The 13801-nt window shown below is 39.8% G+C and overlaps 1 protein-coding gene across 1 annotated transcript in view; it reads left to right on the top strand.

Annotated features, from left to right (window-relative positions):
• Positions 1–13801, top strand: part of TMPRSS15 (transmembrane serine protease 15) — a 107926-nt gene that overhangs the window by 40135 nt on the left and 53990 nt on the right. The window contains exons 13-14 of the mRNA XM_084841709.1: positions 19–169; positions 3483–3624. Coding sequence (XP_084697835.1) covers positions 19–169; positions 3483–3624 — 293 coding nt within the window. The remainder of the gene's footprint in view (positions 1–18; positions 170–3482; positions 3625–13801) is intronic.

The following is a 13801-nucleotide window of genomic DNA, read 5'->3' as shown; positions in this document are numbered from 1 at the left end:
ATCTTATTTTCCATTCAGGTATCACATGTATGGTATTAATGTATATCGTTTGAGCATTAAGATAACATATGATCATAACACTGAAAAGATGGTTTTTGAGAAAGAAGGGAATTATGGAAACAACTGGAATTATGGCCAGATAACACTAAATGAATCATCTAATTTTAAAGTATGTCAAGCTATTCATCTTCAGTAGAGTTTTTATTTAAGTCTCTTTTTACTTCCTTTCTTACCATTTTTCTGGTCTTCTATCCAGATATTCACATCTGCAAAAATAAAACCTTTTAGTCCTCCTTATTACAGTCTGTCAAAAAATGATTACAGCACACAAGACTAGGTTTTATGAGCAGACTATATGTTTTTGGCAACTGAAATTATTATGATTACATTGGAACACTGAAACTTCTCTTTGTCTTGGACTAGCCAGCTTTGTCACCAGTTAAAACCCTCAGGTAGAGTAATGAAATAAATCTACAAATGAAATTCACTTGAAATATCTTAGATATGAATTTCCACCACCACCACCACCACCACCTCATTTTGGGATTCACATTACAGGCCTTTAGATTCTAAGATAGCAGTTCAAGCACTTGGTTATGTACTTATGTTGTCAAACCTGGCTTCCAAAGGGAATGCATAGATCTAGTTTACAAATTATTGGCCAAACATGTCTGATAAATCATCAGAAACTTTATACAGGAGAAGTGTTCCTTCAGCTTTCCTGTACTGAAAAATGGATTTGGCCCATATGTTTTACAGAACTCATATGTCATCTTCCAATTGTTATAGCAGAGACCTTTCCACTAACAATGTTGTTAACAAAAAACACTAAACTTGTACTAAGAATCTGAATTTGTAATAATCCATTTAGTGGAGGTAGAATTCTTTGAAAAGCCAATAAAACAATCACATATGTGACTGTTCACATTTCTACTTACTAAAATTTGATGTTTAGAAAGCAATTCTGCTTTAAGGCTGCAATGGGAGTAAGCCCCATTGAACTCAGTTGGACTTACTTCCAAATAGATACACTTCCAAAATGTGTAGGATTTTACTGTAACAATGCAATCCTATATGTATCTACTTGGATGTAAGCCCCTTAACATCAGTGGATGTTATTCCCAAGTATATAGAACGGCAGCCTAAGTGACTGATAAAAAAAATAGTCCTCTACTCATGTGCATCATCACCATTTTTGTTCACAGTTGTGTAGCGTGTTAGAAAACTATTGATGGGTTAATCAAGTTGTCAATTATTTTTATGCATCAAACAATCATCCAATAATGATGATAATATTTCAGTGTAGTATGTACTGAGTTGTTGCTGATTTTACTTCCATATGTAGTGAAAGTTGCCATAAATATGCAGAACCACAACATTGCTCTCTCCCTTTTTCAAATGTGAATTCTATAAATATAGACTGAGTAGACAGTCTGGCAATGAGCAGGTGTTTAACTACAGTCTACAAAAATCGAGAATGAAATAACTATCTGTTCACAGAAACAAGCATTAATCTGTCCCAGGTTTGCTAAGCATGTATATATACCAATAGCTTTTCACAACACATTTGGGTGAAGAAATGCAATGGGCGGGAGCCAGGAGAAGGCCTAAATTTGATACAGTGCATCCAGTAGACTGGGTAAACAGACCATATGTATGTAAATATTATGCACTTCTACACATGTCCACACATGCAGGAACCTTGCTTTTTGGAGAAATCTTGATACATATGCATAGGATGGTCATATGTCCCACTTTATAAAGGACAGTTCTCCATTTGAAGGTGCTGAAGGGCTGGCCAGTCCAAGTTTGGTTTAAAGATGGAGAACCATAAGAAGGGACAGCAGGGGGCTTAAAGTTGCCCCTGAAGAGCACCTCGGCAGTAGATTGTGCAGGCACACATGTCACTGGCCAAAGAGTCTTCCCCATGATGATGAGATGTACTGTATTTCTATTTACATTATAGCACTGATTTCTAAATGTCCATCTACAAATGCAAATTAGCACATGCACATTCTATGGAAATGTATGTCCTCTTTTATGGCAATGCATAGGTGGCCACATGATCAGGAAACTTGCTAAAATCAGGATTTCAGTTCATGCAGAGATGTCTACTCATGTAGGGGTTGTTCACACAGTTTATTGAGGCAGTGTCTGCCCAGCTAATACTCCTTCTTCCTACCCACCACAGAAGGGTGTGCAAGCTTTGGATTTCTTCAGAACTCTTCATCAGGATAGATGGTACAAAAAGCGTGTGTGTGTGGGGGGGGAGACATGAAAGTACAACAATGAGGCCAAATGTTATGGCCATGAAACCTGCAGCTTCAACACAATCTCAAGATGGAGACTGCAGACAGATTGAATTAGGCACTGGAAAGTGTTGCAGGTATCAGGTTATACCTAGCATTCCATGACAAAGAAGTAATGGCTGATCCCAGTTTCTGAAAACCTGAAGGGTAGCTGTAACTTATATCTGGCTCTTATGTTGGGTGAAACACACAGGTTCCTGGGCAGGCAGAGAGTAGGAGTAAAGAGAAACACAACGGTTGTTATACTAGCAAAACTGGACATTAATGTTAGGTGGAGCACTAGATTAAAAAGTCAGTGGAAGTCAAATTGTGGCGTATTACCTAATGGATAGAGGGAATTGAACCCTTACAATACAAGTCCCATTTCAGGTGGTAGAAAATCATCTTCCTCTGGTGGTAGATTTCCCTGAATGGCTAAATACAGTATTCTCCATGGCACATAAAAAACAAAGATAGCCATGCTGGTCCATGGGGTGGGGTGGGGGATCCAAAACACACAGTTGGGCAATACTTTTATTAGGACCAATCAAAATGCCACAAAAGAGTGTTCAAACTTTTGAGTTCTCCAGAACTATTCATCAGGCTAGATGGTACCAGGCCCAACTACAATCTTCTTTTGATATAAAATGTGTGGTTCTTATAAATAATTATTTCTTGTCACTATGGGTTCATTTGAAATGTAACAGCAGAATAGATGGGAAGGTGCAAAATAAGATATCTATATGGACTCTTGTTATGATTTTACCCAGGTGAAATTCTTTCAGATCTTAATATGGCTGGGATTGGGGATGAGGTTCAGCAAGGTCCAAAGGTCCACTCTTGGGGAAGAAGGGAAATGTGCAAAAGCAGTATACTTCTGAGTGCAGCAGTTACGAACGTTTCCTTTTTTCTTTTCTTTTTTAAAGAAGAACTATATAATCACAACAAATAATCATCTCTTTTTGAAGCAAAGGGGTTTTGCATACCTAATAGTCCAATTTAATTGTTTATAGCAATAGTCACTAAAGGAAAGGTGTAGAGCCAATAGATATAGATGCTGATATATACATATAGATGCCGATAATGATATATAAATTCCATCTTCCTGTCCTCCCAGGGTAGCATGTCTGCATCTACCATTAAATGCAAAAGGAAAGGGTCAATGTAACATTTTCTGTGATATTCGTTCCCCAGGTTGCTTTTGATGCCTTTAAAAGATCAAGATGGGACAACATTGCCATTGATGATATAGGACTGACAAGTGGAGCCTGCATGGAAAGTGTTTATCCAGAACCTACCTTGGTCCCTATAGTTCCTACAACCCCTCTGCTACCCAGTAAGTGTGGTGATTGTTTTCTGTGGTCACAAAAGCATTCCACTAGTGGAATACTATTAGAGTATCCTTTGGGCATCTTGGGGGCTATCGTGCCCCCATCACCTGCAGCAAGTGGGACAGCCAATGGCAGAAAAACACATCAAAACAAGAAGCAAACGATTTCCTCACATGACATACCTATATTGTCCTGTCCTAACCTTTCCCAGCGTCTGTTCTGCTTGCTACTACTTAGCAGTGGCAAAGAATTAGATCAATCAGCACCAGAGAGTCAGGAATATTACTAGGGTTGCTGCACTATAACTCTCTCTGTGTAGTTCAGCAACTGTGTAGTGCTCCCTGACTCCCGTATAGTTCAGTTATACTGTGCAAACAGTTATAAAGGTCTGCCATTCTATTCTTGTAAGTTTAATATTCAACCAACAGTCTCTAAACAGCTAGCTAGTCTTGTTCTAGTCCTCCAACCCCTTTCATGGCCAATGATGGTGGGGACAGGGGACCACCTAGAAGCTACTTTTGAGCAGGGAAAGATATCTCATCAAAATAGGGTTCTAAAGCACTGAACTGGAAGTTACTTGCACTCCTATGTATATGAAACCTTAAGACAAAATTGTAACTTTTCTAATGCACCCAAAATTAATTGTAATCTGTTTAAATCCAGTTTACCTACTAACGTCACAAACCGATTCAAATCCATACATGGCAGCACTTTGCCGGTCATCATTGATGTAAAGTCCCACTGAGCTTCCATTAATTGTATTACGTGAAGATCCGAGTGAGAGCATTGATAGGATATGACTTACGCAATAAACTGAGGATGCCTTAATTAAATTCATCAATTTTCCTATGTTCTGCCATTGCTATATTAGATGCTGAAAGACATAGAGCTGATGATGCACATGAGCAATTTCTATCAATTTTAGGGAGAGATGCTAAGCTAATAAATGTCCAATAAATTGGCAAATAGCAGCAAGGCTACTAAGGATAAAAGGTCAGCAGTATATGCTCATAGAACAGCTAATGAGGTTCAGAGGCAGGACCAGATTTCTTTGTATAACAAAATAATAGTATATTCTATACTAACTCCATCTGGGAAAAGATGGCTAATATGTCTAGTTTTGTTATCTTCCTTCCGCAGCTAAAGTATGCTGAAAATTGTTTTCCCTGTAGACCTATCAGAAATCTTGACTGCCATCAAATTCAATCATTCAACTTGGCACATTTTTATAATGCTACTGATATTATTAAATTGGTCCTGCCAGAAACAACAGACAAAAGAACCTGAACTCAACCCAGCCTACTCCAACAGGCACTGACTGTAATCCAGCATTCAGTGAAGACAGTGGCAAAACTTCCAGTGATTTTAATGGAGTGGGATTATTCATGCTGAGGTCCTATAAAACTTACCATCTTTTACAATATCATTAATATCCATCAAAACTCTGCCCTTAGGTGCTTCCAGACACCCATTGGTAGCTCTAGGGCTCCTAGCATTACCAATGAGAATGCATTTTGCAGCAATTCCCTCTCCTTTCCTTAATGGATTTTCTGCAATAAGAAAAAAAGATGGAAGAAGTGGTAGAAAAACACAGGAATATTATGAGTGGAAGATGGTGGCATCTGGAGCCTGCCCCCATAAAATTCCACAATGATGGGTCTTTCTGCCAGTATTCAGAAGACCTCCATGGCTGACCTCTCTCTCCATGGGTGGTGATTTCCACCATCTTCATCTCCTGTGGAGGGGGAGGTCCACAGTGCCCTATGGCCCCTGGGACAGCCTCCTAGGAACCATAGGGTTGCACCCTTAATGTCATGTCAGGATGGACAGAATTTAGATCTCTAGATGTTTTGGACTTCTACTCCCAGCATTCCTGACCATTGGCCATGCTGTCAGAAGCTTTTGGGAGTTGAAGTCCAAAACATCTACCTTCTACCCACCCCGTCTTACCTCATAGCTTTGTTCTGAGGAGCAATAATGAGGCGACTACAACATGCTTCATGAATTAAAAAAGGCCATCTGGTGTTTAACTCTACAACTTTTTGAAACTGACTCTTATCATGATGTAACGTATTGTGGACATATCACCAATAGATGGAAAGTGAGAAATTAGAAGCAGTTTAAGTGAAAATTATAAAAGTGTGCACAACAATTTATTGTATTTTATGGTTGTATTTTATAGGTACAAATGGCACTATTTCATGTTGTTATCATTTCTAATGACAATGTGACAATAATATATGTACTGCAATAATCTTTATAACTGTTTTTTCGTCTGGCACCCAAGCACTCATTACTTAAATTGAAGCTAAAATATAGGAAGAAAGTCAGGTATGGAGTTGGGAAGAGTAATTGATAAAGCTGTTCCCTGTTCTAAGTGGACATGAAATCCCAGAGGATAATTAATAGCAAAAAGGGCCATGAAAATTTGCACTGCTAGTTGCCATTTTATCACAGTAGCTCTAGACAAGACCTCAACCTCCCAAATTACTAAATGCTATTTTTTTTCAACAACAATTCATATAAATAACCATACAGGTTATTTATATTTTTTAGGGCAGATTCATATAAATAATCACACAGTGTCTTGTGCTGAAGTGTTTGTGTGAAAAACCAAACAAAAAATTATGACAGACTGCTTCTCCACCCAGAGGCTTTTTATCCTACAATTCCACCAGGGATTCTGCTTCCAGATTATTTGTGGGATTAAGGTTGGCCCTTTACATGTGCTTCCCTTTCTTCCTCCCTTTCCCCATTTATCTGAGAGTTCTATGTGTTTCATTATACAGCCACTAGATGGTGCTGTTGTTATAGTGCCACTTCCTCTTTACATGGACAAATTCAATGTGATTCAAGTAGAGGGAATGACTGTAAGGCTCAGCTGGCCTCAACTCAACTATCCTTTATTTATCACACACAGAACTGCAGAATTTAGCAGAAGCTCCACCCACTGCTTCTCCTCCCAACTGTACAGGAGCTGCCAAGGTTCAAAACAATAACTAACCCACCGTACTTCCCCCCCTCAAGAATACATAACAATTAGCTCATTATTTCCATTTCAAATGAAGCTGCAGAAATGGTCAGAAAGCACAGGAGAGATGCTGGAAGTTGACAACATCATGTAAAAGACTCACAAACTTCCGTGAGTAACCAATCTCCATTGCAGGATAAAAGCCCCATGTGGAGAAGCCCAGAATATCCAGAGATAGCAGATCAAATGCTCTTAGATTTTTAAGTGATAGCTTCCCCTCTCACCCCCACCCACACTTCAAAATGGCTTACTTCATGCAAGCACTTCATTGTAGGAAAATGATGTGGCAAATGTCACCATGCCAGATCTCTCACCACATTAAAAAATATATATCTTAATCGGTCTTGAGGGCTAAACTACACACTACGTTAAATACATCAGCACCAATTGATTTTTTTCTCTTTTTTCATTTACTGCCATATGTAGGGAGGGGGAATTTAAAGAAAAAAAGCAGCTGGGTGAGAAGGTTTAAAGTTCCCCATCCCATACACAGTGGTCCTGATCCAGACTGGGGGCCTACATGCTTACACAGTAATAAATAAAACAGCAAGGATCATCACACTATGTATTTAACATAGTGTGTAGTTTAGTCCTCAGACTCTTGACATATGGATGGCAAATGGTTGTGAAGGGTAGTAAGCTATATTGCTAAAGAATGTCACTATGCATTGTACTTTGGCCCAGTTCACACATGCTATAAGTAATCAGTGCAGCTTCTCCTAGAGATACGCAAACCATAGGAAGGCTGCTCCATATGGCAAGTTGTATGACATGAAGCAGCTCCTTCTGCAAGTTTGACTATGCCAATGAAACATTTGTGCTGGCATGGTTGATGCTGGCTGAATTGCATAGAGATCTGCTTCATGCAAACAATTGCAACCTGGAGCAGCTACCATGCTGTGTGCATTTTAGATGGAAACCATACTGCTTGCTGCCTGTGGGAATCACAGATTTGTTTTTTCTGAAAGGTGTCCTCCAGTCTATTTGAAATGAAATGAATGTCTGATCCATTGTTTTGCATAAATCAAATATTGTTAGATGTGTGATCAAACAGCACACCCTTCATTTTTCATCCAAACACAAGAACTTACTTGCTGAATCAGACCGAGATTCATCATTCAATCTCCAAAAATGCCCAGGTTCAGACTATCTTATCTCAGCTTAATAACTGAAACCAAATTATTAATCAGCATAATAACTGAGATATCAGCAAGTCTTTTGCCCACACACACGGCCCCTTTGCTCTTCCCTTCATGCTGTCAAATCAGTCAAATCAGAAAGCCTCGGATTAACCATAGTTTCCTGTTTTGTCTGAACCAGGAAGCTATGGTGACCAGCTTCAGAACAAGCCAAGATATTAAACAACAGTTTGAAGTTTGGTTAATATCCTGGCTTGTTCTGAAACAGGTTCAGATGAAACAGGAAACTGTGGTCAGTTAGAGATTTCCTGTGTTGATTGCTCCCACTGCCAAAAGAGAAGAGAATGATTTGTGTGCATGAGCAAAAGACTTGTTATACCAGTTTAATGATTGTCCTAACACAGCCAGTGGTAATCCAGGTGCCTCTGAAAGCTCACAACAAATCATAAATGTGATGGCCTTCCATTTTTTTTGTTGTTGTTTTTGCTCCCAACACATGGTATTTCGAAATGTACTGCTTCTGTATATGGCTGTTCTATGTAGCTATCATGGTAGTTACAAAGCATGGACAGACCAGTCTTTAAAAAAAGAAAAAAAGAAAAGAAAAAAACCCTAAGAAGCTAATGGCTATATCACTGCTGCTTGTGGTAATGAATTGTTAGAGCAATATGACAATGGAACCAATTACCTAGGGAGGTGGTGGGCTCTCCCACACTGGAGACATTCAAGATGAGGCTGGACAGCCATCTGTCAGGGATGCGTTGACTTGGATTCCTGCATTGAGCAGGGGGTTGCACTTGATGGTCTTATAGGCCCCTTCCAACCTTACTATTCTATGATTCTATGAATTCCACAGATTAATCGTGGATATTGTAAAGAAATGCTTCCTCCTGCCTGTCTTCAGCATACTACAAATGAATTGTACTGCGCGTGAACTCCTAGTCCTATAAACTCCTAGTCCTATGAGGAAGAAAAATTTCTCTGCATTCACTCTTACCCCACTTTCCATAATTATTAATTGCCATTATTGTTATTATTTATTGATTTGATTTGTCCTCCCCTCCCACCATTCTACCAAAAAATAGCACTCAAAGTGGTGATTCCATAAACCTATCATGTCCCTCCTTGCCCATCTTGTTTCCAGTCTAAACATCCTTGAAAGCTTTTGCCTTTCCTCATAAGGATGCTGCTCCAACTCCTTGATCATTTCAGTTGACCTTTCTGTGCCAGCTATATGCTACAACCCATTTTGAGATAAGTTAATCAGAATTATACACACTATTCTAAATAGGACCATATTAAAGATTTATAAATGGCTTTATTATTCTTGCTGTTCTGTTTTCAGAACCTTTCACAATAATTCTTAACACTGAGGGCCAAACTAAATGGGGGGGCTTTTAAAAAGAGAAAAAGCCCCCATTGATTCCAATTGATAATTTTCCCTTTTTTATGCCCCCCCCTTCATGTGGGGGTTGAAAGTTTGGGATGAAAAGGGGTGGGGGGAAAGCTTAAACCATCTTTTCCCAAAATGCCATGGCTCTGATCCAAAATGGGTCTTACATGCTTGCAGGAGAGTAAATAAAAGTAGTACACTTCGCTCTGCTATGCGTGTGTATAGGGATTTTTAGTTTGGCCCTGAACTGAACTGTTAATCAGTGAGCTGGATTCTATAAATCCAAGATCTCATTTTTGGGTAGTCAAAGACAATGAAAACCCAGTCAGCATATATCTCTTTACCAATTGCTTTTTGTCCCCATGTGCATTACTTCGCACATACATTGAATCTTACCTGCAATTTTCTTACTCCTTCATTTACTTTTGGATCTCTTCTTCGAAATTTCAGCTTATATTATTTACAAAATATAAAACTGCTATGTCTACCAGTCTGATGGCTTGGAAGAGACTATGAGCAATCTTTAAAGTATATTTCATGATATAAATAAAAGCATTTTTCGTATATTATTTTCTTGCCAGTGGACAATTAAGAACTCTTGTGTACAGGATACAAGATCAGATCTTGGCCAAAGTACTCTCAGGTTGTACAACTTTCACTTTGTGTTAGTGATTCTGTTTAAATCATCAGATCTCTCTCTCTCACACACACACACACTTTCATCCATCTAGTCTCCCAAAATAGCTTTGAAACTTTGTCCAAAACCAAATGTCACTGATTGATATCTATACAGAAAATGGACTTCATTGGATCTTTTCCCATGGCTCTAATTCTATCAGTGTCTTCATTAAATGTATGTCACTTGATGTGCAGTTTCTTTCTGTTGCACATCTTTTGATATTTTTGGACATGGCAATTCACAATTCAGTCAACTGGAAAACCATTCAGATTGGCCATCACTGAAAAGTGAAAACAGTTCCATTTTTATTGTAATACCTGACAGTTCATAGATGGAAAGATCTGACAGAAAGCCAAAGCATAATAATTCATGGGCCTTTGTTCCAAATTTTGCCTAGAGCATCAATAAAAACAAGATACCATTGTGTTGGGACAAATTGGTGGCTGCTTACATGACTACAGTTTACTTAATGCTATTTGTCTCAATACAGGGAGACCGATCCCTGTTTGGAAGCAGGTTTCAAGGCAGAGATCAACTGGGCCAGATCCAGATGATCCTCAGTGGTTTGGGGTGCATACTTCAATGCTGTAGCTATTCAACTGCCAACCTGGTGTAATAGCTAGAATGTTGGCTTTGGACTGTGCTTCTGATGGGTTCAATCCCCACTTAACAATAAAGTGCACTAGATGATTTTTGGTCAGTGACTCACAACCTAACCTACTTAATAATATTGTAGAAAATGGGGAAAAACCTATGTATACTGCCCCGGGCTCCTTGGAGATAGGGTGGGATGCAAATTTAATATAAGAGGAGAATAGCACTGAATCTACCACACAGACATACAATGAGCATCTTACAGCATAAGAAGTCCATGATTCATCTCATTTGCATTTGACCATTCCAAATGCATTTTTTTCATATCAGATGAATGTAGCAAGACTCAGTAGTAAGGCACACACTATGGTGAAGACCCATCTTAAGAAAGAGAAAATTAATAATACACACAGAAAATACAGTTTTGGCACTCATCTCTTTGCTGTATTGATCCAATAACATTTGTCTCTCCATGGTCCTATCCACAGTGGACTCTGACCAAGAACCCTTTAAATTATGCTTGATGTCAGGTTTCTTGAAGGTTCTCCTTCAAGTTTACATTTCCAGTTATTCCAGTTTGGTAGTAAAGGAAAACCATGGCTTTTTCTTCTTCTTTTTGCCACCACCGCCATGCCGCTAAATTTTGGCAGCAAAATTGGTGGTGATGCAGCAGTAATGGCCATGGCAGTGGGGAGGGGTGTGGCCCCCACTGGGTTGCAGGGGAAAACTTGTTGCCACAAATGTTGCCTACCTCTGTGTTACAGTCTAGAGAATGTGGTGTAACAAATAGCATCCAAACATCTCTCATAAAATGGATCCAAAATTATTGCACTGCCATTTTGTGGCTAGCTTCACCACCACATGGCAGTGTAACAGTATGGTGGTGAAGCTAGTCACAAAATGACAGTCCAAGGATTTTTGAAGCACATTTTTTGTGTACTTCAGAGCACCTTTCCCCCTCCCTGCCAGTAAAAATAAAATGCTAATAAATAACCAATCTTAATAAATTAAACAACCAAAAAATTGCTGGTCTTCAAGCCACCCAAAACCAGCTGGTTGAAGTGGCCACTTCACTTTGCCTAATAGCAGGCCCCTCACTACACCTGTTTTAAAGTTTTATTTTTAAACACAACACTGGGATTGAATCACAGTTATCTTGCATTATGCGTGAAGGTTTGAGGCCTACAGAGGCAAGGAAAAGAAAAAGGTCAGGCCTAGAGTCCTGGGGGGTTTTGTTGGGAGGGGTTATCTCTGAGAGGGGTAATTTCATCTCCCCAGTTAAGTTTCAGTTTCATGTCCCCAGTTGAGTTTGGTTTCATTCTTAGGATGGTTTCAGGTTTTTTAAAACACCAACAAACTAGGTCACCCGAAGAGTTCCAGGGAGTGATGAGTTCTAGTGGCAACTTTAGAAAATGGTGTGTGTGTGTGTCCCCCCTGCTGGCTCCTTTGTACAATGTGGCTGGGTTGCTTCCTTCATGGATCCCAGGGATGAGCAGGGCCTGCTGCCTTTGCTTATGCAATGCCTTGAGCCAGAGAACTAGGACAATTATCATTGACAGGGGAGATATGACAAGTCAGGTGGTCAGCACGAAGCAGAAAAAGTCACTATCCCTCACCACCACCTCTTTGTTGATGCCCTCGGCTGCTGCTGGGATGCTGCTCCAGGTTCCTGGAGCAGCACATTCCCTGATGCTGACACCATTAAGTCCTCCTCCAGCAGTGACAGTGGCCTGCTCAACTGAGGTACTGCTGTTGGTTCAGTTCCAGTGAACCTGGAATACAAATTTGTGGCAGGTGCTATAGGAGCAGTGTCCCAGCAGCAGTTGCCAAGGGTGAAGATGAAGAGAATGACAAAGGGGAGTCATAAGGGATCACTGCTTGTCCTGCCCTACACCTGCTGCTGTACTGGGGCTGCTGCTACTGGTGGTATCCCTCTTCCATCTTAGCCAGCATCAGGAAGAGGAAGAAGTGGCCAAGGCTGGTGGGTGCTCCATGATCAGTCAGATGATGGTATATCTGCAACCACTCTCTCCAACTTGTTCCGTCCACCTCCATCTGCTTCCCTTCCACTTGCTCAACCCTCTCTCTCCCCCTGCATCTTCATCTCTTCCTTCACATCTCCTGTTGCAGCTGTGGTGGCAAAATGAGAGAGGAGAAAGCTAGCTGGTGTGTGGTGATACAACCAGCTTTATGGGAGAGAGTACCCGGGGACAGCACAGCCTACCTGAAACAATGCATTGGCCCACAGTTTGAGAAATGCTGCCCTAGAGACCAGAGCAATCAAAAATAGACTCAATGGGAATATTTAAGCACAGCAACAGAAAAGCAAATTATTATTTTTTTTATCTGTGAACTGCCCAGAGAGCTTCAGCTATTGGGCGGTATAGAAATAAATAAATACATACATACATACATAAAAATAAATAAATATCTGCAAGAAATATTCAGAAACTAAATACGTCTTAACTTCTGGCTGAGATGGCATTAAATTACAATTTCTACTCAGGAAGAAAGAGCATTCCATCAACAAAATCAAATACTTCCAGATGGTATTTCCATATGGGTGGCTCCTACTTCTACCAGTCATAGACACTGTGCAGCTATTCCATCTTTTCCTCCTTACTGGATTTTCTGTGGTAAGGAAAACGATGGAAGAAGTGGTGGAAAATATGGGAGGGTAACGAATGGATGATGACATTGTCTGGACCACATATAAAATTCTGTGAATGAGGCAAACTGATTGCACAATAAGAGCCATGTCTGGAATCACCCTTGGAGTGCAATATCCTCAGGAAATTCCTGGTAGACTTCCTATAAAACTGTATTTCCAATATCAAGTAATGTAAAAACCACCATAACATTTCTTCCCCCCAAAAAAGCTTTGAGACAAAAATCATTTTAAATTGGATTAAGTTTTCTAATGCATGTATTAATGGTAATATATTTTATTAACAGTTATGTCACTTGTTATTTCATGAAGGCCAAAATATAGGGGGGGGGATTTCTTTATTACATTGCTATACCGTCCAATAGCCAAAGCTCTCTTATAGAGAAATATAGAAGAACCAAAAGAAAATGTCCTAATACATGCCATGTTCTGTCCTTTTGGGGACAGGGGGGACGGGGGGACGGACAGATTTGTAATTCAGTTAGAAGACTGTGTCATCGCAGGTTGCTCTAAGAACCCAGATGTTTGGATACTCATTAACCCTATTCAGGCATTCTAAAAAGTGTGTTGTTTAAACACGCAAGGAGGGAGAATGTACTAGCCCCATTTCCCTCCATTGTCACATTGAATGAATGGAGGGCAACTTTCCATGCTGATTATCCAGCACTCCGGATCACA

The sequence above is a fragment of the Heloderma suspectum genome, chromosome 3, assembly GCF_057233095.1.
Source record: "Heloderma suspectum isolate Gila_16-S chromosome 3, 16-S_ref, whole genome shotgun sequence".
NCBI classification, from domain to species: Eukaryota; Metazoa; Chordata; class Lepidosauria; order Squamata; family Helodermatidae; genus Heloderma; species Heloderma suspectum.
The sequence above is the reverse complement of the archived record's forward strand: the minus strand, read 5'-3'. Positions and strand labels throughout refer to the sequence as shown.